The sequence below is a fragment of the Patagioenas fasciata genome, chromosome 4 (genome assembly GCF_037038585.1).
Source record: "Patagioenas fasciata isolate bPatFas1 chromosome 4, bPatFas1.hap1, whole genome shotgun sequence".
Classification (NCBI taxonomy): Eukaryota; Metazoa; Chordata; class Aves; order Columbiformes; family Columbidae; genus Patagioenas; species Patagioenas fasciata.
This window is the reverse complement of record NC_092523.1, coordinates 56,396,071-56,419,114: the sequence shown is the minus strand read 5'-3', so window position 1 is coordinate 56,419,114 and position 23,044 is coordinate 56,396,071. Positions and strand designations below refer to the sequence as shown.

At 40.8% G+C, this 23,044-nt stretch overlaps 1 protein-coding gene across 5 annotated transcripts in view; it reads left to right on the top strand.

Moving 5' to 3' along the window:
- Nucleotides 1–6: 6 nt before the first annotated feature.
- Nucleotides 7–23,044, top strand: part of LIN54 (lin-54 DREAM MuvB core complex component) — a 40,988-nt gene continuing 17,950 nt past the window's right edge. For 3 of the 5 annotated variants that reach the window (XM_065836217.2, XM_065836216.2, XM_065836214.2), the window contains exons 1-2: nucleotides 7–258; nucleotides 16,175–16,893. In XM_065836217.2, coding sequence (XP_065692289.1) covers nucleotides 16,201–16,893 — 693 coding nt within the window. In that variant the 5' untranslated portion in view covers nucleotides 7–258; nucleotides 16,175–16,200. Of the gene's footprint in view, nucleotides 259–737; nucleotides 832–1,011; nucleotides 1,031–16,174; nucleotides 16,894–23,044 lie in introns of those variants that run through there. The other 2 variants (XM_065836215.2, XM_071807950.1) reach the window with 2 other exon arrangements.

The window sequence follows — 23,044 nt, the reverse complement described above, 5'->3', positions numbered from 1 at the left end:
GGTGCGCGCGGTGCCGCTGCGCCGGCGGTTGCCAAGGCGGCGCGGCGCAGTATTATGGGATGCGGCGGGGGAATGGCGCGGGGCGCGTGATTTTGAACAAACACGGCGGCTTCGTCGCGGGCGCTGCCGCCGCCGTGGCCGCCGGACGCGGTAGCGGGGAGGGAGGCGTCTGCGCCGAGGCGCGGAGGCTGTGCGGCGACGGCGGCGGAGAGAGACACCGGTAGCGGCGGCGGTGGAGGAAGCGCGCCCGCCAGCACGGTGAGTGTGAGGGGCGGGAAAGCGGCCGCGGGAGGGTGAGGAAGGGGGTGTGGGCACGGCCCCGCTGGCGAGGAGGGAGCGGGGCAGCGCTGACAGCTGCCGCTCGCCGGGAAGGCGCAGGCCCGGCCCCGCTGGGCGCGCTCCCCGCGGCGGGGCGGGCTCCTCGGCGGCCCCGCCGCGCTCGGCGGGACAGCAGACCCGGTTGTCCCTCCGCCGCGGGGGATGCCTGCTCGGCAGGAGTCTTCACCGCTGCTTGCTGAGATCAGCTGCATCCAACGCTGTAGCGGAGCGGTGAGCTTAAAACGGACCCGGGGAGCCTTCCCCCTCGGGCCGGGGGGTGCTGCGTGGGACCCGCCGCCTCCCCGTTCCCTGCCGGTCCGGAAGCAGTTGGGGTTGGGCGTCGGGGCAGGTCGCGGGGAGCTCCCTGCGGAAGGCGGGGCGGCGCGGCGGGGGCAGGTGCGGCGGGGGCGGGCCGCGGGGGACGGCGGTGACGGGCTGAAAATGGCGGATCTTTCGAAATAGGGTGGCAGCCGCTGGCCGAGCCCGGCCGCTCCCGCGCCGCCCGCCGCTGCGGTGAGGCCCGGGGGCGCGCGGGGGTAACGATCGCGGCGGAGGGGGAGCGGCCGCTGCCGGCGTCGCGCGATGCCAACGGCCGCTGGGGATCGACTCGCCGGGCCTGGGGCCGGCGGGGCCCGGCTCCCCCGGGACACGGCGTCGGGCGCTCCCGGGCCTCTGGCTGTGACGGCGGCGGGACGCGGCGGCTTAGGCCCGGGTTCGTTCTCGCCAAACTTGCCGGTGTGGGTTGCCCGCTGAGTGACTTGCCGGGACAGCGCCGGGCTCGGTGTAGGGGAAGGACGGCCTGGCTTTGTATCTGGGAATGCTCGCTCGGACGCTGCCCTGCAAAGCGGGGCACGGTGGGAAAGGCGTGAGGTGTTTTCCACGTTTCCTTAAGTCACCGCAGTGCAAGGGCACACCTGTCCCTTCAGCGTCCTGCTGCGCGGCCGCGGGCAGCCTCCGAGCTCAAAGCAAATTGAGCTGGACCATCTTTTGGGATAGTCCTGGCTACTCTCTTAATCGCTCTTGCTCGTTAGGAGGTATATTGGCAGTCAGAATGCGTTATGATTTATTTGTGGCCTTGACTTTGAAGTGTATTGTGTACTAATTACGTAATGTTTCATATGAAGGTTTTGATTTATGGAAAGCAGTTCGGTATTGGGAGCATGTGAAATTGTCCACTGGAACATAGGGCGATCAGGAGGAAAGCTCTTAAGACTTAAAATTTCAAGTGAGGAAAGAGCAGATACTTAAATGATCTTTCAGTAGTTTCATCCTTCTGAATGGTTGCTTGAAATATATTCATTATTGTAGCAAATACTAAATATAGAAAAATATAGGGAATCTTCTTTGCATTGCTTACATAAAGCTGGCAATAACAGGCAATGCCTTGTATGTACGATTGGCTTAATTCACGATAACTTTTTGGCCTGTTGGAGGTAAGAAGAATAGCAGGTTATAAGATGAGAATATGTATTTTGTCAGGGGAATCCTTTCATAAAACAAAATGCATTAGATGTCTATTTTTTTTATTCCCCCATATATCCAGTTTACATATGTGTCAGCAAGTACTAACTGTTGGCTACATGCCTTCTACAGAGGGATGTGTGGCTGTGTTGCTCTGTAGGCCAGGCAATCTTAAAGGCTTGGAGAGTATGTTAGAAAATACAGCTCAGCTTCTCTACTGGGTTATAAAAGTTACTTGATGCTTGTTGTAATGTAGTGAGTTTCAGAAGTTTGTTATGCAAGGCTGATTGTTAAGATCATTTACCAAGAACTCTCTGCTTTTGTTTGTTTTGCTTGTACTTCCATGATGTCCAAGCTCAGTTTGTTACTGAGTGACAGTTCAACTAGAATTCTCAAAAAGTTCTAGATGGTTTCAGGTTGAGCGTCTGCTAACCATGGGCAAACTTGAAGTGTGCTGATGAAGAGTGCTGTTGGATTTCAGCCCTGGAGACATTGTTATCTTATAAACTGAGATATCTTTTAATTTAGATTTTGAAAAGCAGTCAAAGCCCCTTAAGATTTTCTTCTCTTGTTTTTAAAATATTTCATGGGGAAAAAAAGTAGTAAGACATTTTGGGGTGTTTGTTTTGATTTCTACTTCAGCAATAAGCTGTGCTTCCTTATCTGTTGCTTGGTCTGTTTGTGCTACTGTTACCTTCCTTTGCTGTAGAGGTAGTGCTTTCTTTTTTTGCATGCTGTTAGAAGCACATCTTAATGTTTGACAGAATTCATATGCTACAATGGTGGGATTCATAACTGGTACCCAGGAGACAAACTCATGTTTGTTTATTTTTTTGTTTGGTTGGTTTGGGGTTTATTCTTAGCTGCAGGAGCTCCCAATAAGAAGTGGAAAAGGTTTCTTGAACTCTTGATTCAAGGGTTTGTATTTTGCCAGTCCTTACACTTCAGTAGCTTGAGTTCCTCAGTTGCTTAGAAAACTGGTAAGCAGCATGCAGGTTTCAGTACAGCCACTCACTTGACAACATTAAAAAACACTAAAGTTTTTCTTGCATGAGGAAGAACGAGACCTCCAGAATATTTGCTTTTTCAGTGATAGGGGCACATTACTACATGATGTGACAGATACAGTTTTCTGATATTCCAAATTGGGACATACACTAGTGGCTCCGTGACTCTTCCAGCTTGTGCCTCGCTCCGCTTCACAAGCCATGCTTCTGTAATTGAACATATTGCTGCCTACGCTTGAGTAATGTCCTCAGTTTTGCGCTCTGCTCTGATCTTTTATATGAGTTCCAGGCATGTACCCAATCCCCATCTCTATTTAGGGTCTGACTGGTTTTTAAAATTTTTTTTCCTTTGGAGTAACAGCAGTTTCTGCTAGGGACTCAAGAAGTCTGTGAATAAAGTTTTAGAAACTTCTGCTGTTCCTTGAAAAGTTTTTCAGGGTGTGTGTTTGGTTTTTGATAGTATTTTAATGAAAAAATTCCCAGTGGTCTGAGGTCTGCCTATATAGTTTAATCTGCTTTCCCCCCACCCCCCCAATATTTGAATGATACAGGAAACACAATCTGTGAAAAAGTGAAAGCTTAGTGTTTTAAAACCTAGTTAATTGTTAATGTTGTAGTGTCTGGGCAGAGCTTTACTGCCAGCTTCTTTTGTTTTCTATGTACTTTCAGTGTTTTTCTTCCTAAGTGTCACCCTCTTGTTTATTTGGGAGAAGATGTGGCTATGCACTGCTGTAATCCCATGAGCACATGTCGCCACTTTGCTGATGAGGAAGATGGCCCTGCTCTTCCCTGACAGCTTCTTCCTTGTCTTGCTGGCTTAATACATGCGAGAATTTAAGAATGTAAGAAAAGTAATGCTGATCACATGCATGTAGTGCTCGAAGTAGCAAAAGATGCTATTTCAAATAACAGTGCAATAAAGATAATACTGCTATATTTTTTCACAATAAATCCAAAATAATTGGAGCAGGTGCTTGTTTTGTTAGTATGTGATTACCAGTTTGTTGACCAGTTTGTTGTTATAGCTGCTGATTTTCATTTTAAAATTATAATGGAAGCTTAAATTACCCAGAACTTCCAAAGGGAAGAAGGATTTTCTTATAACTGGTATGTGATCAAGTGGTTAGATTGTTTGGGTGTTTTTCATCCAGCCATTCTTAAAAAGAAAACAGCTAGCACCTCTAATAAACATGGCAGAGGTGACACCAGCTTAATCTTCACATGAAAAAAAAAAAGAACCCAAAAACCTTAATTGTGTAGTGTAAAGCTCTCGTGTCCATATCACTTGATAACTGTTACTTGAAGCACATAGGAGTTGGTAATTTGTTCACCTTGCCCATTCCTCTGATATGCTGCACACAGTTGCATGTATAGTGTGTCACATAGGGAGTGTTCACTCAACAGTATGTAAAGAAATGGGAAGGGGACAGTGTGCATTGATTGAGTGAATTATGGTTACCTTGGGAACTACTATTTTGAATTTTGTTACTATAGCCGGTTAAATTTGTGGTGAAGAACACCTGATATTTTCTTAGTATTCCTTGTAACTGATTAAAAAAGTTTGGATACTTACACAAATTGTGTATTCAGCTTTTGGTAAGGAATAAGGTTGGGTTTTTCTCCTTGCTATAGTTTGCCATTGGTATCGTATTTGATAAATCTAGAACCGTGATCCTCTGGGAAGTGTGCAGAACAATGGCCTCCATATCTTGTCTTCTGTAGAGAATGGGCAAGAGGGTGGAAATTACTTTGTGTTCCATATGCATATTTTGTTACTGTGTTAAAACTGTTTGCTTTCACTGTGCTGTTACATATGCAAACAGGGTGAGTTTGCAGGCTTAGATGATTAATTTTTCCATTTACCTTTGTTAATCTTAGCTTTTCTACTTTTTGATTTGTTTCATGACAAGTATTTTTGAAGGCAATGTCTAGGTCAATAAGCTTAAACAGAAGACTCTTGAAAAAATGCACTACTGAGTGATTTTGTAATTCTTTGCTTTATGACAAAACAAACCCTTCAATTTTAGAGAGAAAATGTAGAGCATCAGAGGGAGTAAGAAAATGGAGCATGCTTAAAATGAATGATATTCTTCTACCCATTAGCAAAATGGTAGCAACATTGAAAGATGTTAATTAGAAGAACTGGAGTACAGTAAGATCTCTTACCTACAGCTGTGATTTTTCATTTGATAATATGCCAGCAGTAATGGATAAATCTTGGGTATGCACATGCTTCTGTGAAGGCTTTTCTACCAAATGAGAGAAAACACCTTGGGTGTCGAATTTCCAAAGAACTACATTTCCTATCTTTTTATATCATTAATCTTTGTGAATTGCAGTTGTCTGGAATAGTTGATGCGTGCTTATGTGTATTTGGCAAAAAGGAATGGGAAAACACAGCAAACAAGGAAATGAACTAGCATGTTCTTAATTTTGTTTCGGCTGTAAAATGACCCGATAAAATGGTTTGTTTCTCTAAGAAGGGGTTTTTTTCCTCTGAAATTAACTTGGGCAAACAAGTCACCTTCACTTTCTGAATTGTAGCTCATTTCTGTATTGCACAGGTAGGTGTTCTGTGGCACTGGCGCTAGCAAGCAGTTAAGAATCTGTGGGAAACGTGAGCCTTGTGGATTTATGTAGTTTATCCAATCTTTTCTTGAAATAAGTTTCTTCTGTTTGCTGGGTTGGTGTCCAGAATGTGAAATGAAGTAAGAGTGCATTTTTTCCACTTACAAAGAATAGTTCTGGTCCCAGTGCTGTGAACTGGCTGCAGCAAAGGGACCAACAAGACTGTAGTCAGTTGAGCATCCAAAATGTGATACCAGGAAAGGTTGTCACTTCTGTTTCCTGTGAAGAAAAAAATTAACAATTGTGTATGAGCTATGGATTCTCCCAGAGATAAGTGGAAAACATGAAAGAAGGAGGCTACTTGTGAATTTTTACCATTGTTACTGGAATGACTGCGAAAAATAAGACCTCACTGTCTCTGTTGAACAGGAAGGCAAATTTTGGTGTTATGTCAGCAAAAAGACATAAGTTGAATAAAAAGTTTTGACAAGTTGGTTGTCATGGATTCTTAACAAAAATTCTTAATGGCATTGTGATCACGATTGGTTATATCTGCTTATGCTTATAATATTTGTTTACGGCTGCAAAATAAGCTCTGTCCTTGGAAGAGAGTTCTCTTAGTTGTCCAGATAGCAAGCAACAATGCAGATGCCATACAATTTTGCATAAGCTCATCTTATAGTCACTTATAAGTTGTACTGCTGCTGCTCAGTTAGTTCTGATGGACTGTACACTTTGACGCAGAGCTTTTTGGGTGCATGTTGTCAGATGGATTCTGGGGGAATTTACTGAGGTGCTGAGACACTCTGATTCAGGTGTGTCCAACTCATTGCAGGTATGTAGTGCTTTAACACAGTCTAGCAGTCAACTAGGGAAACTGAGTCACAGCAAATAACCTGCCAAGGCTGCAGTTCAGCTTTGGTGTCCTGGCATACATAACAACATTGCTAATCTCTAATCCCCAAAATTATAAATTGGCAGTTGGCAAAAGCTTATTTTGTGCATATGAAGTTGTCTTAGATGTAGTAAAGAGGCAAGCTGTGAGCTAGGTGATCTTGCAACATAAAAAAAAAACCCAACCAAGCAAAAAAAACCATGCACTACTTTTTCCCATGGAGAAACACAATTAAAGTTTGTTTATAATTATTTCTTCTCTTATTCTGAGAATGAGGTGAAGCTTCTAGATCAGTTTCAACTCAGACAGCGTAGTGGTGACTCATCCAGCTGGTGGTAGAGCATGTTTGCCATGGAAGTGGAATCAGGACAGATATCTTGTAAGGCCAGAAAGGGATATGGTAAGCAGCATGGAGAGTGCATGCAAAGAACTCTTCCTTCCAGGTGGCCTTGGTACGCTCTCTGAAATAAAGCATCTCCAGGGATAGATAAGATATGGTAAGTATCTCTACGGTGTCAGGATATTGAAATCAAAGGTTGTAAGAGATAATGTGTGTTCCTAGTCACTGAAATGCTTCTTTCTGGCTATGCCTGTCTGTAGGATTTTGGTTTTTAGCTGCTTATCCAAAAACTTAACTGTTGGTTTTCTTTTGTACACCTAAGAAAATTTATCAATATGTGTTTCAGAGTATCTTCAACCTTTTGTGTTATAATAAATGAGACTTAAGAGGTCTGAGAAGCCTGCATTTGAAGTGGCCCCCTCGGTTCTGGAGCAAAGGTGAAGATTTCACTGAAATTCCCATTTCTCCTATTGAATTGATCTCCTGACTCGAAGTCTTAATGTAGAATTTCATTCCATGAAAGCCAGTCAGTTATTGCACAGTCCTTGTTATTTAAGTAAGCTTTTCCCAAAAGGAATGTGGAGGTGCTTTATCTAGAGATTGAAGTATGAGGGAGAGGGTAATAGTGGTTTTTGACGTCTGAACCAAGTCTTGGTTTGCCTGCAGGTGAGCTGTTTATCTTCAGCTCAGTCTTTCTGTGAGTAAATGTATTTCTGTACTTGTTAAGTGCTGTCATGTTTGAGGCTGGTAGAGGTGCTGAGATCTGCAGCTAGAAGCATGTTTCTGGCAAATCACTGAATTATAACTGTTTGAGCTATTTTTGCTTTTTCTTTCAGTGCTCCATTGGACTCAAAACTGAGGAAAGACAACTTATATTTATAGGATAAGTTTAAAAAGCAATAGCAGCCATAGCAGCTTTCACTGATGTCTGAATCTTGACAGCACTACCATGAAAGCATTGTAATTTATGGTATTAGATTTTGTTTACCTGTTTCATCTCTGTGTTCTTTTAACTTTGAAACAAATAATATGGTTGCATAAGATGTATTAAGTTTTAGGACAAAATGCTTTTCGGTGTCATGTTATCATATTTTTGAAAATGAAATACCCCACGGAAAGCAGTGTTGCATGTGGGGTTTTTGGGGTTAGAATGAACTTAACGTATTATATGTTTTGACTAGGCAGCACTGCTGAAGTATACATTTCATGCACTGCATAATCATTGTGCTTCCTGATTCACGAAGACTCAATAAAATGGATAGGGTCGTGATGAACCTTCGCTCGTAAACACAGCGCAAAAATGCACTCTTGCTGAAATTGTTGGCAGCAAGCCTGATCTTAAAAGGTGCCCACTATGATAACACCTGTTAAAAGTGTGCAGGGAACTTGATAACAAGCCTATGATGGCACTATTCATGCTTCTTGTTTTTAAGAGTGTGCTTGGTGCAATGTGACTCTGTGTTCTGAATTCTTCTGTAGCCTGACATGCAGGAGGTATCCAGAATGTGGAAAGCAAGACCTTAATTTCAAGCTCTATTAAAAAAACTGAAATCTGCATTTCTTAGGCCTAGTGATAAGTACTTTTCATATTTCTGTTAGATGTTTTTTGTTTTGTTTTGCTCTTTTATTCACTCAGGATAAGTTCACTACATATATATTAATTTTTACTTCAGATTCTTAATGCTTTGATTTTGGCCTCGTAAACATTGCAGAGAAATAATTTGAGATTGGGGTTATTTCTTTTGGTCTCACCACAAAGTTTGCACGGAACTTATGATTAGAAATACTTCATTAAATATAGAGATCCTACAATCTACAAACCCAAGTATTGGATTGTTCAGGGCAGTGAACACCATCAGAATGTGTTCAGTGATCTTAGGAACACCTGTGCAGTTTTGTTTTTCAGCTTTTGTGCTACTGTGTGTTGTGAAAGTGACTGAAACTGGCATGGAAAGCATGGGAAGAGTGAAGGGAAATGTTCTGATTTTTTTCTTTCTATTTTATTTTTAGTTTGCATGAAACTGAGCTTGGAAGTAGAACATAGTTTCCAGTTACACAAAGCAAACCGAACTGCTGCTAAGTGTTCTGTTGCAATGAATGTTATATCTATATCTATATGGTTCTCTTCCTGGAAAGTTGCTGCAAGGTGTGTGCTAAAGAAGCAGTGTTCAAGACTTCAATGTTACCATGAAAAAGTGACCTTCAGCACTCCTTTTTTAAGAGAAAAGGAGGATGTACAGATGTATATGGAATCTTTCTGTGGTTGACAACATGCTTTTGTTGATAATTGGATCATAAATGACTACCCTAATTACTTAAATCTCTATTTCTGCATTCTTAGCCTGGTCATGACAGTTGTTTGTCAAACATAGGCATATTGATGTTCTCTTACTTCTGTAGAAAGTTGCACTGGAATTTACCTAGCACCGATGAGGATTAGACCCTGAAAGGGTACTAAGTAGTTCTCGAGCAGATTTGTCATCAGCTTGCTGATCCTGGTCCATCTTCAGAACAAGATGGAAGTCTGGGTTTTTGGCTTGTTGTGAGCCACAAATAGCAAATCCTGGAAATGCCGACTGATGACTGAGGTAGATAGTTATCTATGCAAATTTGAAAAGATGACATGGCTTGAAATGCAGACTAATATTAGCAGAATGGTGTCTGGTTTTACCCCTTGTTAATAGACATTTAACTGGCATGTGGGAACTAGGTAACAGCTGTGAGCCATCCATGGGAAAGTAATTTGAGCTTTAAGTGGTTTAGTTTTCTAGATGCTAATAATTCTGGATGAGTGCTTGGAGTTTTGTTTATTGGTTGTTTGTGGGGGGTTTTTTGTTTGTTTGGGGTTTTTTTTGTTGGGGGGGTGTGGGTTTTTTTGTTTTTTTCAGTAATACTACTCAGTATCTCTTTTTGTAATCAACAGCAGCTAGAATGTTCTTATTTACCAGTCTCGTTTTGTAATTGATGGTACAATGTAATATTTCCTTCTCGTGGTGATGAGGGAGTTGTTCAATCCAGAGTTAGATATCTGGGTGTTTTACAATGCTAATTTTCTAGCAAGCAGTGCACTCCCATGTACATGTAATGTAATTCAACCATTTGCAATTTGTATGATGTGTTGCTTTCATAAAAAACTTAGTTGCGGCTTTTTTCTTCTTTAGTTTCCTTTTTGCCTGAAAGGCTCTCTGTGACTCATGGGGATTTTTGGTCATGTAGTATGTCAAAGGTCTTTGTTAGTTTGATTGTAAAAATTGCCTTTGTACTCCGTGTAATCTGATTTCTGTGGTAGCATGCTGTGATTCCTTGTATGTGAGGATAAATTTTGATGTGAAGAAAAATAGCTACAGGCCACAAGATAGCTGAATCTTAAAGTATATTTGTAACAGTGGTTGTGGTCAAGGAAGAACATGGGTTCATGTTGCATCCCTTCTGAAGTTTTGGGTATGATCCACTAAAGATTTTTTTTGTGGTGAAGGCAGTGTATTTCCTACTAATATGTTAGTGAAACATTTCTATTTTGAAGACAAGACACATTTTCAAAAGCTTCACTAAAATATTTGAATTTTTTACAGCAGGTCTGCAAAAAAGCATCTTCTGCTTGGTCCTATGTGGGTTTTTTTGGCTCCTTGAGTTTAACTGTACTTGTCACTAATTTGTAGCATTATATGTCAATAATAGCCACATGAGGAGCTTAGTAACTGTTCTGTGGTTGAAAACTGCAAGATGCTTGTTTTTTCCCTCCATCCCAAGAGCTGGAAGATTAGGAAGGGGAATGGGAGCAGGTGAATGACTTGCTGCTGCCGTGTTCCCACTGGATTGTACTTGGATCTCTGTTTTGTGGCTGCTTCCAACTACTTCGTGCCTGGTAATTTTAAACTGCTTAATCTCTAAGTATGAAGATCAAAAAAAATTGACTTCTTCAGCTCAGCAGCCTTCTGGAGTTTACATGTGGCCATTATTGGGGAGTGCATGTGAGCAGAAGCTGAAAAATTTGAAAACGCATATAAGAACTTAAACTTCAATTACATGTGGCTGATGGTATTCCATGCTTCTCAGATAAATCAAGAAACCATTCTGTATTTTCCTTGCTTCTTCCTCTTCTTGCCTTTTTTGTCATGAATGGATTTAGAAATACAATAAATGAAACTTTAAAAAAACCCTTACTAGTTAAGAGAAAAATACTGATTTTATTAATGTAACTTAATAGGAATATTGTGGAATTTTTTGCATTTTAAAATCTTCAAATCTGAGCAACCACCTCCTGCCCCACTTTTATTTAAAAGAGAAGTGATAATGCAGTCACATTTTTGTCTCAGCGAAGCAAACTCCAAATGTTACCTCTTTTGTACCTGATAATACTGTATTCTTTTGGTTTCTACCCCCACGTTTGCACTTGGAGTCAATTGAACTTGCAGTGAACAGTTACTTGGTAGGTTGTCCACTATTACTTTTCTGCCATTCAGTTTCCAGCCTTATTCCCCCCCACCCTGGCTTAGTAAATCCCTTGAGAGATACTGCAACTATTGGTGTTCTCCCTTCCACTTCACAAATTAATAGGCATCTGCCTTGATTCTCTTAAAAGCTAGTAATATCTTCTTAACTGTATTGATCTTCGAAAAAGACTTGGCCTTTTGTGGCACCAAGGGTGCATAGAGACATTTTTAAGTTCTTTATTGCAAAGATTCTGATTTTGTCATTTTTTGGGGGAGCTGCAGAACTGTGCCCTGTGTTATGTCCCTCAGGATGAAAAGTGTAGAATATATGGCCATGTTTACATCTGCTCCTGGTTAGTGATGTAGTAACTAGTTTCATGTATGCTAGACATAATCATGTGACTTGTTTCCTGGACAATCACCCCACTGATGACCTCCTGAGGGATTTTTTTGGTGGTGTTTAATTGTTCCTCTTCATACTTTTTTTTAGGGGTTTTTGCAGTTCCTAGCTTAGGAAGTTGAAAATATTTACTCTTGCTTGCTCTTAATAATGCTACATTTAAGTGTGTGCATCTGTCTCAGCTTTTAAGAACTACTGGCTGATATATCTGGCAAAGATACTTGATTTCAGTTAGCAGTTGTTTGGCATACAGCAACAGTTCTACTGATCCCATGAGAATCCCTGCTATTTTAGGAGCTATGTTGGATTTTATGCATTTATGAAGTTTTTTTTTTTTATTTTTGGGGTGTTATTTTTGTTCTTCAAGCTAGGTGCTCATGCAAAAGCTGTTACTGATTTGATTTTCTCTTGTCTGGTGAAAGTGACGCTTCAGAAATTAGTTTGTAATTATTGCGAGTTAATTAAGGCAGGTCTGGCCGGTCTTTGTAGAACTGTCAAATTATACCAGAGTCATGCCATGGCTGAGCACCACCAGACCTGTGCTGTGTGCAGAGAAGAGAGCGGAGAGGGGACTGCTACTGGGGCCACAAATGGTGACAAGTCCATTGGTCTGCTGCTTCATTGTGGTGACCTTGCTAACGTGCAACACCATCCCAGGACATCCTGTAAAGTTGGTCTCAGCAGCCTTGTTTCCAAGTGATCTGAATTCATGTACGTTTCTTGTTGCAGTACATAGCCCTCACTGATGGTGTTGTAACATCCTCAAGTAAGTGCTGCACTCGAAGTGCTCATGGTTGCAGACTGGAAGCTTAGCCATTTTTATCTAGTGAAGTGGGGGCATTTCTGGAGATGCAATAAGATGCAGTTAATTACTACAAAATTCAGGCGTTGTTATAGCTTGTTTACTTATTTGCAGATCAGTGTGTGTTATTCTATTGATTCTTCAGATTTTCATGTGTAGTGTGGCTGCTTTGCATGCTTTATCAACAAAGGTGTTGATATAATTAATCTCAATACTTTAATAGTGTTGGTTTCTGAAAGATTCTGCACTGACATAGTAGTGACAGAAAAGGAAAAATTATCCAAGTTCATACATCCCTGCCAGACACCATTCTGTGTTTTTGCCAATGATGATAGCACCTTTTTATCCTTTTCCTTAAAAATCCCCTTCTATTCTTTATGAAATTATACTGATAGAAATGAGGTAGTCGGTTTTTCCTCCTCTGTTTGATTTTGTTTGTACTGTGACTGAAAGCAAACAAATACAGAAACACATAAACAGATAAATAATCTGAAGATGAAAAAAACTACCTTAAGGTTTTTCAGAAACACATATAGAATTCGGAAGTATTGGACTATTACGCTAAGTAAAATAAAGTTTAAATAAATTTTTCTCTATATATTCTTTGTGTGACTACCAAATATAGAGGTCTATGGTAGGGATAAGACATTCAGAGGTAGTTCACTCAAGCTGAGTTTTCATCGCTATTATCCTCCTAACAGTACTCAGCATTTTTGGTAGAAGGTAACAAAAATATTTTTCATAGTTGTTTCTCCAAGACCTTGCTGATGATATGCTTTAGTACATACATTTTTGTGTGCCTTTGGCTGGTTGCATGTCCTGAGAAATGCTGAGACATTTTCTAAACAAATCTTCATTCTGTGAATTTCTTCTTGAGCTTTTGATTTAGTAGTATGGTCATTATTTTGTAGACTAAAATGATCTATTTAGTAATATGATCCTAGAATTTTTGTGGAGTTCCTTGGTCTAATAGTGTGCTAACTAACTTCCTTGGTTTAGATTGTTTTTTCTTCATGTTCTGAACTAAATAAGTGTAAACAGTGATGCATTTTTGGGGGCTACTGTAGGTACAGCTCTTGTATTGTCAAGTGGCTAAGCATAGCTGCTGAAGCAAAGGAGACTTTCAAGGTGTTTGTTTTGGTTTGGTTTTTTTGGAATAGTTATAATAATTCTGTATCTTGAAGATCTTAAAGCTGTTAGAATCTTAAGAGAGGTTGGTGTGCCTGTAACTGTTGGAAATCATTTTAGTAGAGGAGGTGGAAAAATGAAAACTGCGTTTTTGGTATAAAAGCATTAGAAAAAAAAAATAAACAGCTGGACTGTTGAGAAATCCTGCCTAAATACCTAGTGGGTATTTAACTGGGAAGTGGAAGCTACCTTAGACGACGGCAGCCTCTCATATAGCTAGAGTGAGATTTTAATCATTACATTTCATGTATCTATTTCAGTCATATCCAAGAAGCAATGAAGAAACAGAACAAGTGGGTTGTGTTGTGGTTCTTTTCTTGCTATTCTTGATTACACTAGCCTGAGTACTTTGATGGAAGCCAACTGTGAAATGATGGGACGTAATAACTCTAAAATATTCAAATGTGATGGCCAGAAGCTGTTAATCCAGTAACCATGCGTAATATTTATTTTCTTTCGGCTTGTTACTTTCTGATTCCAGACTTGACATAATGTATTTATTTTTCTTCTGCATTCTGACTTACAAGTGGTTTGTTCGATATCAGAATGCTGAAATCCCAACTCTGTGCATTTTAATATAAATATAATACCTTTTCAACTAGATATTGGTATTTAATAAGAGTTTACTGCTTTGTAACATAACCAAATTGCGAGAATGAAGAAAACAGCTATTGGACTGTGTAACTGTTGATATATATATGTAAATGCTTTATGGTCATACTGTTAAAAGATGCTAAGAATGATCTTTCTGTTAAGGAGTAACACATTCAAATACAAACCAAAATGAAGTAGTTGAAAATTACTAGTGATTACTGAATCTGATAGGTTTTTCACCGTCTGATTTAGATAATTCCCTTCTTTTCAAATATGGAAGCAGTCATTATTTGAATTGAGGTTGACCCTAGGCGGATCCAAGGTGGATCCAAGCGCCTTATGCTTGTCAGTATAGAATGAGGTGATGGGGCTCTTTTGTCCAAAATAGTTCAGAGTTGTAAGATCTAAGACACAAGCTTATTTAGGCTGATGAGGAGACAATGAAAGCAACACAACTCAGGAGGAGAGTCATTGTCTTTAACATATGCTGAAGTGATCTCTTTTTCCTATTCCTGTTTTTGTATGATCTTGTATGCAGTTCATCGATTTGCCTTTTAGACAGCAATGTGATACTGTTACTAATGTGTCCTTAGGAGTAAGCTGTTTTGTCTAGTGCTAGTTACCAGGGCTGGCATCACTGCAAGCTGTACTGGCATTACTTTGGGAGAAATGCTTTCCAAAGGAGGTATTTCTGGCGGTGACATCAGATAACATTGTACCTTTAAATGCCGACCAATAAGGGAGCTGTGTGCGAGTTTCACCATCGGTCATCTGAACAAGTTCTTTCACAGCCTGGGCTTCTTGAATATCACAGCAATTTGGTATGGCTTGTACTTGGGATGGCATCCTTCACGATTAGGTAGGCCATGGACTGCTTCAGCGCAGCCTCCTGAGCTCAGCATTGAAACTAGGTAGATCATAGCAGGGTTTTTTTTTTTCCCCCCATCCTTCTGCCTTGTGGGTGAAATGCAGCTGTTCTGTGGTTAGGTGCTGTGCAGAACAGAACCACAATGACTCTGGAGGAATCAGTGGCACCTCAGCATTTGGCATGGTTCCTTGATTATGAATGTTGTTTAGTAATAGCTCAGTTCTTTTTTTCTAGCAAGTAGGAGACTGAATTTCTGAGGATCCTGTTCTCTCGAGCCTTATCATGAGTACTCAAGAGTGTGTACACATAGTTGTGCAGCGTGCTTGCCTGTGCAGTGCCCAAGCGTGCTGATGTGGTCAGCAAGTGGAGAAAAAGCCTTATGAAGCCGGTGTGTTTTCAGCCTCTGACAGGGGTACAGTTTTAGTAGGAACGGTAGGTGAGACCATTTACAGCAATGCCTTTAAGGTTTCTCAAGTGGGAAGTGACTCCAGCTTTGAATCTTGGTGTAGTATTTATATATAAATCAGTCACTCTTACTAGTTAGATTAAAAACAAATCTGTTTTCTTTCAGATGGGGTGTTCTTTGTTTTGTGTTTAGAACATGTTTCAAATTGATCATGAATTTGGGCATTACATTTTCATGTGAGTGTTGAGGGAAAATATTGAGCTGCTCTTTTCGCTGCCAGCATAGAGAAATTATCTGCTTGTCATGGAAGGGCTGGGCTTTGGCTTGGTGCTGGGCTGGTGATTGAGCTTCTGGGGTTGATAAAGCCCAACACTAGGCAGCTATTTGTTTTTCTGGGATTTCTAAAATAAGGGTTTGGCAGAACAAACCCCTGTTCTGTCTGGTATGGATAGCAAGTCTCTTGAGGCAAGAGAACCTACTAGTCAATGTTGACAGATGCCATTATCATCTGTTGGATTTTTAAAGCGTTTTAACTTTTGCTGTATATTTCAGTAAGCTTAAAGATGTGTTAACAAGGTGCCCATGTCTTAGTTCATTAACTGTACTGTGTTATCAAGAGTGGACTGGTAACCCACAGTAAGTCAGTGCCTTGATTTGACTTCAGCGGATGATGTTGAAGAGATTTGATATAAATTCTTACTGAGAGCAAATTCACCATGATTTGTTATGTTTTGCTACCTTTTTTTTTTTTCCATTATATCCTGCCTGTGCATGCACAGTCTCTTTTGGCTTAAAAAATTCTGCTACTTTATTTTCTTCTTTGGTAGTATTATTCACAAAACTTTACAAAATTTGTTTTCTGGAAGCCAATAACTGTTTAAAATATTATTGCAGTACCTGTTCCAGTCATCACTGCCAAAATGGAAGTGGTTTCAGCAGAAGTCAACAGCTTGCTCCCTGAGGAAATAATGGACACCGGTATAACTCTGGTGGAAGACGACAGCATTGAGGCGGTTATTGTGTCATCACCAATAGGAGATTCTATTCCCATGGAAACAGAACTGGAAGAAATAGTGAACATAAGCTCCACCAGTGACTCCTCAGCTACAACTACAGCCGTGGTCACCACAGAATCAGTTACTGGACCCAGCAATCACTCAGGCGACACAACGGTGAACACCACAACCCCAAAAACTGATTCAAATGCAGTAGCAAAGCCTACCTTTCCAAGTGGCCTCCATAAACTTGGTGCTCAGACCCCCGTCACTATATCAGCCAATCAAATTATTCTGAACAAGACCACCGATCTTAAAATAGGCAATCAGGGTATTAAACCAGATGGACAAAAACTAATTTTAACAACTTTGGGCAAGTCTGGCCAACCCATTGTTTTAGCATTACCCCACAGCCAACTCCCACAGGCACAGAAGGCCACGTCCCAAGCCCAAGGTGGAGACTCCAAGGTACAAGGCCAGCAGATCAAAGTTGTTATTGGAAGTCGGTCGGAAGTGAAACCTGTTGTTGGTGTCTCAGCTTTGACACAAGGAAGTCAGCTAATAAACACTGCGGCCCAGCCTTCTGTTTTGCAGAGCCAGCAATTAAAAACAGTACAGGTAATGTGAGTTATGCTGATGAAACAAACCTCTTAAAATAATTTTGTTGCTGCAACTGTTGTGCTTTTCCTTCACTGACTGACACACAGTTGCTTTCAACCTTTGTGTTTGTTCCTTGCATTAAAAAAATACAGTGCTGCTCTTAGCCCATGCTTTAATCTGTGAATGCATTTGCCATTTGATGCCCTTTACCTCTATCTATTGTTTAGAAACTTAGGTTTTGCCTCAGGGAAAGTGAGCTATTAAAATTCAGTAAATTGAAGAGAATTTTCCCATTATTTTAATTTTATATTAAAAAAAAATCTACATGCTTTCAGGAAGACTGAATTGAACTCTCTATGCCTGTTGTTTCTTTATTCAAAGTGTATGCTGCTTTACTCCTTTATGAAAGGGTACCTTCTGCCTCATAAATTTAGTTTAAGTAAACTCTCTGAAAAAAACCTATACCTTTCTGTTCTTTTTCAAATGTTGTATGTTGTCTGCTTCAAATCTAGTTAAGCTTGTTAACAGTGATAGACTAGATGCTATTGTAAGCTGGACACTTCAAGGTCCTGTTGCTGAACTCTAGCATGGATCTTGAGATATTTGAAACCAAAATCAGCTGGGATCTGAAAATGTATTGAAAAGACTTGGTTATGACCAAAAGGTTCTGACTTACATCTGATGTATGGCAGAACTATACGTAACTTTGTTACCTCATGCGAGTGAAGGAAAAGTAGAACTCAGTGCAAGTTATGATGGAAAAATATGTATTTTGCAGTCTAAATGAAATGAGAAGTTAAACTCTAAAAACTGATTTGCTGCACATGAAGTTTACAAACTTTTATGTTATGAGCTGAATGGTAAGTTCCCTATGGCAAGCGAATGTGAGCAACTCTCAAGATGGTTTGTTTTAAAGCAGCAGATAATCCCTTCACCAATTTCTGCTTTCTCCTTTTTTGTTGCTACATCATACCTGTAGAGAACATATTTAGTAATGACAATTTGAAACATGTCAATTTTCTTAAGTGACTTGCATTGATAATTAATGGTACAGTTGTCATTACAGCTTTCAAAAAAGCCTCTGCTCAAACTCAGCATGGAAGCTTTTAAGAGTGGATTGGTTCCTGTTACTTGGCTTCAGTTACTCACAAGTAGCAGATACAGGAAGCTGAAGAGAATATGACTTAGCTCTGATGTGCTTACATGAGATGGCCTGTGCTGTCAGTGACTGAAATACAGTGACTTGGTGATTGCCCTCTGCTGTTTGTCACTAGGAATTCTAGATGTTCCTTAATACAGGCCATTACAAATGGTTTCACATCCATTTGTAGGTTTAGTTAGTTGCAGTTTAAATTCACTTTATTGTGGTCTCTTTGCTTCCATTTGCAAAACATATTGGTTTGTTAACATCTGACATTCCTTTTTTTCCTATAAGGAAAGGAGGAAGTAGAAATTAAAAGCAAGAAGGCACTTTTCATTTCGTTACAGATACCTGATACTGCAGGGAGGATGATTACATTAGCACTTCCCAGACAGTGCTTTGCCTTGTAAGAAATTACTAAAGTATCAGAGGGATATATGAAGCTAGACAGGAGATTAATGGTCTACCCTGTCATGAATGACGGGGGACGTAACCCATACCTGGAGTCTCTAGCTTAGAAAATTAAGTCATGCATTTTCCCCGTCATCCCGAATGAACCTCTTAACCTTTCAGTGAGCAGAAACAGAAGCTGTGAATGGCTCCCTGCCTCCTAAAGATCTTGTGTAACTTACTTCTTCTGCCTTTGTGAATCAGGTATTTCAGATGCAAGGCAGCAGAGCAGTTTGGTTTGGTGCTGAAAATCAAACTGGTAAAAATTAGCCTTAGAAGACAAAGAGCTCTCTTCAGTTCTCCTTACATTGTCACTGTTGTAGGGGCTTTGCAGATCATTAGAGAAACTCATTTAGCCTTGCTGCAATCTAACTGGAACATTTGACATCTCAGCACTTGAGAAAAGGCATAAGTAATAGAGTTGAGCAAAATGTTCCTTGGAATCTGGCTCACTCTCTTCGTTACAATTTTAGAGGTATGAGGCTGTGACGTGTAAAATGTGGCATGACCTTGGCTTCATCTATATCAAGAGGTTTATTACTGTCTCTCTTACTATAATCCTTGGCAGCTTGTCCTGATTTCTTTTGAAATAACTGCTCTGGATGTGTGGAAAAAATTACTGGACAAATGCATCTGCTTTCAGCCTGTGGCTCCTGCCTGCATACAGGCTTAAAAACAGGGATGTGCTTGCTGGTGTACTACTTAGTCCAAGTGTGTTAAGCAGGAGTTTAGCCTTGCAGATGACTCTCAACCAGATATCAAGACCTATCGCCATTGCTGTCACTAGCCTAGTCAAACTTGACTGTATCTTGATGTGGTAACTGGCTTCATGTTTCAGCAGTTAAATCTACGTGTCCATAGCATCACTGCTGCTATGTTGAGACAACTGCTAAGCCATCATTGTGGTTTTGTCTTATTGGAAAAGTGACCTTGTGCACTCCCTAACCTCAGAGCAAACTCCTGTTCCTAGCTCAGTTTCTTCAGTTTCTTTGAAATATGCTGCTGCTTCTCTTCTATTTCTAGAGTCCATGATTTTTCATATTATGGCAGATATAAATTACATAGGGTGTGCCTACATGGACAAGCTCTCATGAAGTCATTTAGGGAGTGGATTTTATAGTACGTTAGTTTCTCTGTGGTAGCTGACTGTGTGTATTCAATCAGCAGTAAATGCCAGGTATGCGTGTGCCTTTTTCTGTATGAACAGAACACAGTTCGACAGCTGAAAAGCAAGTCTGGCCATAGAAACTTTCTACTTCATCTGGTTTAGTGGAGAGTGCTTAGCAAGACACAAACTGACCCTTTAAATAAGGACTATTGCAAATAGATGTGTTTTCTTCTGTAGGGGAAAGAAGGTCGGTGTGTGCTTCTAAATATATTTTTATTCTGGAAGAGCTCATTGCCCCAGGAAATATTTTTGCAGTCTAATTCAAAGTTACTTGCAGAGAGCATGCTTAGCTTTCAGAGGCAGAGGAATAATGTGAAGCTCCTTGTGATTAGTACAGGCAATGGCAGAAGGCTCGAGAGAATTTGGTCTGAAGCATCAAAGGGGCAGTCTGTCATCTTGATAATTTCCTCTGGCTTCTCCAGTTTCTACTGCAACGGCCAGTGAGTTTCCCACTGATGCTTAGAAAGCTCCTGCAGGCTGCTGGGGTTGTTGGCTCCAGTGGCAAAAACCTCAGAAAGGCTTCTTGGCAGCAAGTAAGGGCAGGAGTGCTGAGGGGCTGAGGGCTGTTCCTCACCTATAACCAACCACCTTGGGTTTTTGCCATGTTTTCTAAATCCTGAGGGGATTCAGTGGCTTGTTAGACTGTTAGACCTTCTTTGTAGACAAACAGCTCACTCAGAAAGCAGGTGAGAATTTATCTGAGGGAGGATATTGTAAGTTGATTCTGAGGGAAGCAGGGCCACTGGTCTTGATTAGGTACTGGTTTGGGATTTTGATTTTTATTTTTTTTTTTTTTTTTACTTCATGTTAACAGGTGGCTAGGATTTTTACAGGTATTCATATAGGTCATTTAATGACTGTTAACTGGGAAACAACTGTTGTCCGGAACTAGTTGTTCCTGCTGGATGTTGATCACATTCTCAGCCAGACTTTGCCCTTGCTTCAGAGCGTGGAAGCAATAGCAGTTGAGTTAACATAATGCCTGATGGCAGGATAAGATTAATTTCAGCAGAACAGAAATCTCAAATCCATTAAATTAAATGTTGGGAATTTATCAGAACTTAAAACTGTGTGTAAATTTACCAAAAAAAAAAAAAAAAAAAAACAACACCATCAATACCTGATAAACTGCCTGCTCATCTGTCAGTTGTGTATGTACTAAGAAAACTGAATCCTTGAAATGGTAAAATGGCTTTATGTTAAATTAGTAAACTGTCCTGTGAATGAAACTTCCTTTTTCACAAAAACTCACATCTACCAAAAAATGGCTGCTTTTTTTTTCCTTGTTTCATTTTAAGCCTTGAATATTGCATGCCATCTAAAAGCAGCTAATGTAGCCTGGGTGCAATATATTTGTGCAAACCACCTTTACCTGCCGATGGCCTGAGGCAGAGGTTTCTTCTGGTAAACACCCATATTGTAACCATAGAGCTGCACATGGGTTCCTTTACATTAAGTCTGTTTTCTGGTGCTGCCTGTTGTTGGAGCTGCTGGCTACTGGCTTCCCTGGCCTGGACACAGCTCAGATGTGCAGAGACAGTGTTTGCTTTCCACAGGGCTCCAGAGCCAGTGCATGGGGAGCTCCAGTGCCCCCAGCTATGCCAGGAGTGTGCTACTGGGAGCCAAAACAGCCTCACGCCTGCTCTTTGCAGGATGGCTGGTGAATTTGTGATATGCTACTGAATATTTTGAATGTTTTGGCATTTTTCTACTGTAGAGGAGGTGTTTTCAGTCAGCAAATTTTATAAATAGGATTTTGTGTAGGAAACCACAACATCCAGCCTGCTCAATTGCTTCATTTAAACACTCGCAACTTTCTCAGGCTGTTAAAAGTAGCTGTCATCTCTGTATCTTTGCATGTCTGTGAGACTTCTCCAGTTAGCTACTTGAGTAACAAAGGTAGTTGTGCACCTTTGAGAGATGGCTCTCTACATGGATGCTCATGTCATGCCACTGTGATACTGGTGGAGTCAGAGACTGGTGCCCGCGGGCTGCGGCTGGATGCATGTGTGTGGGGGAGGCAGTACGGGCCTGGCCTGTGGGGTGCATCAGTGTAAGGGCTTCAGTAAAGCCTTGAGTGCTTGGCCTTCACATATGTCATCTCAGGGAAGCTCCTAGTGGTAGTCCCCATCTGCAGGCAACCTCTGTAGTCAAGGGGTTAAAATAGTCTGTGAAGGAAGTAGGCTTCTTAACTGAACGACTGGCCAGCTGGATGCTGGTGTATGGAAGCTATTAGGATAAATGCATCTGGTAGCTAACTTTTGTCAGTGTGGAAAAGGGGAAGAAGTATTGTTTAAGACTGAAGACTATAAAGATTGCAAGTTGAAGTGATCTGTCTCATTGAATTGCACATAAATGCTTCTGGTCCAGCTGTACTTCAGGAGACTGGAGCATGGAAGGAAAAAAAGAGCCACTTATACCTGGATGTAGCCAACTGATTTCTTCTTGGCTAGTGAGTACTCAAAACTTTCAGGGACTGATGATCCACGTACTTTTTGAGAACTGTTGCAGAAGGCTGCTTCCCCATTTGCAGGATAAGTGTGCTGCTATGTCAGAACAGGTCAAGAAATGTTTCAGAGCAGTGGTTTTCATATTTAAACTGCTCAAACAAGTTTTGTCCTGTCTGAAAAGGAAACAACTTGTTTTAAAGCTTCAAATATTGAGACTTGTGTATTTAACATTTTTATATAGACAAATTGCATATAAGAAATAACTTCAGCATCATGAAGATCAGATATGTTTGCATAGAGAAATACCTTAGTAAAACCTGTAAGGGCTATTCTGCTTTAGTGGTTGGTTCTCTGAAGTGGCATGAATGATATCCTCTGTTGGTGAAGTTACTTTTCACTAGGTATCCCACAGCAGAGATTTGGGCATGGATTTCAGAAATTCTACTAAAAGTACGGCATAGAGCAGCTCGAGCTGTATGCCTCCTGAAGAGGGACCTTCAGCAGAAAAGAAATTACACTCTCATAATCCCAGCCTTCACCCGTCATGTGTCACTCTGGGCCAATTGCAAAGTCAGTCTCTGGTGTCTCCCTGTTCTTCATTGATCTCTTCACTTTTGTCAGGCTGGCTGTCAAAAGTTCTGACCTTCGGTTTCTGTTTTGCACCTGCAATTGGAGAAAATAAGTTCTGGTTAACAGGCAAGACATTGTTCTGTTAGACACTGTTCTGATCCTTATCTCCAGGGCAGAAATTCCCTTTATCTTCTAGCTTGAAGACTCTGAGGCCTTTTTTACTTAATGAAGCAGATAGTTCAAAGGTTTACAAATTGCAGAAGTTGTGCTAAGCAAACTTACTTATGCTGAGTGAATTCTGGATAAGCAGTTTCTGACCAAGTTCTATAAGCACTATACCCGGTAATTTAATAAGCCAAGGCGATGTATTCCCTGACATCCTAGCTCTCC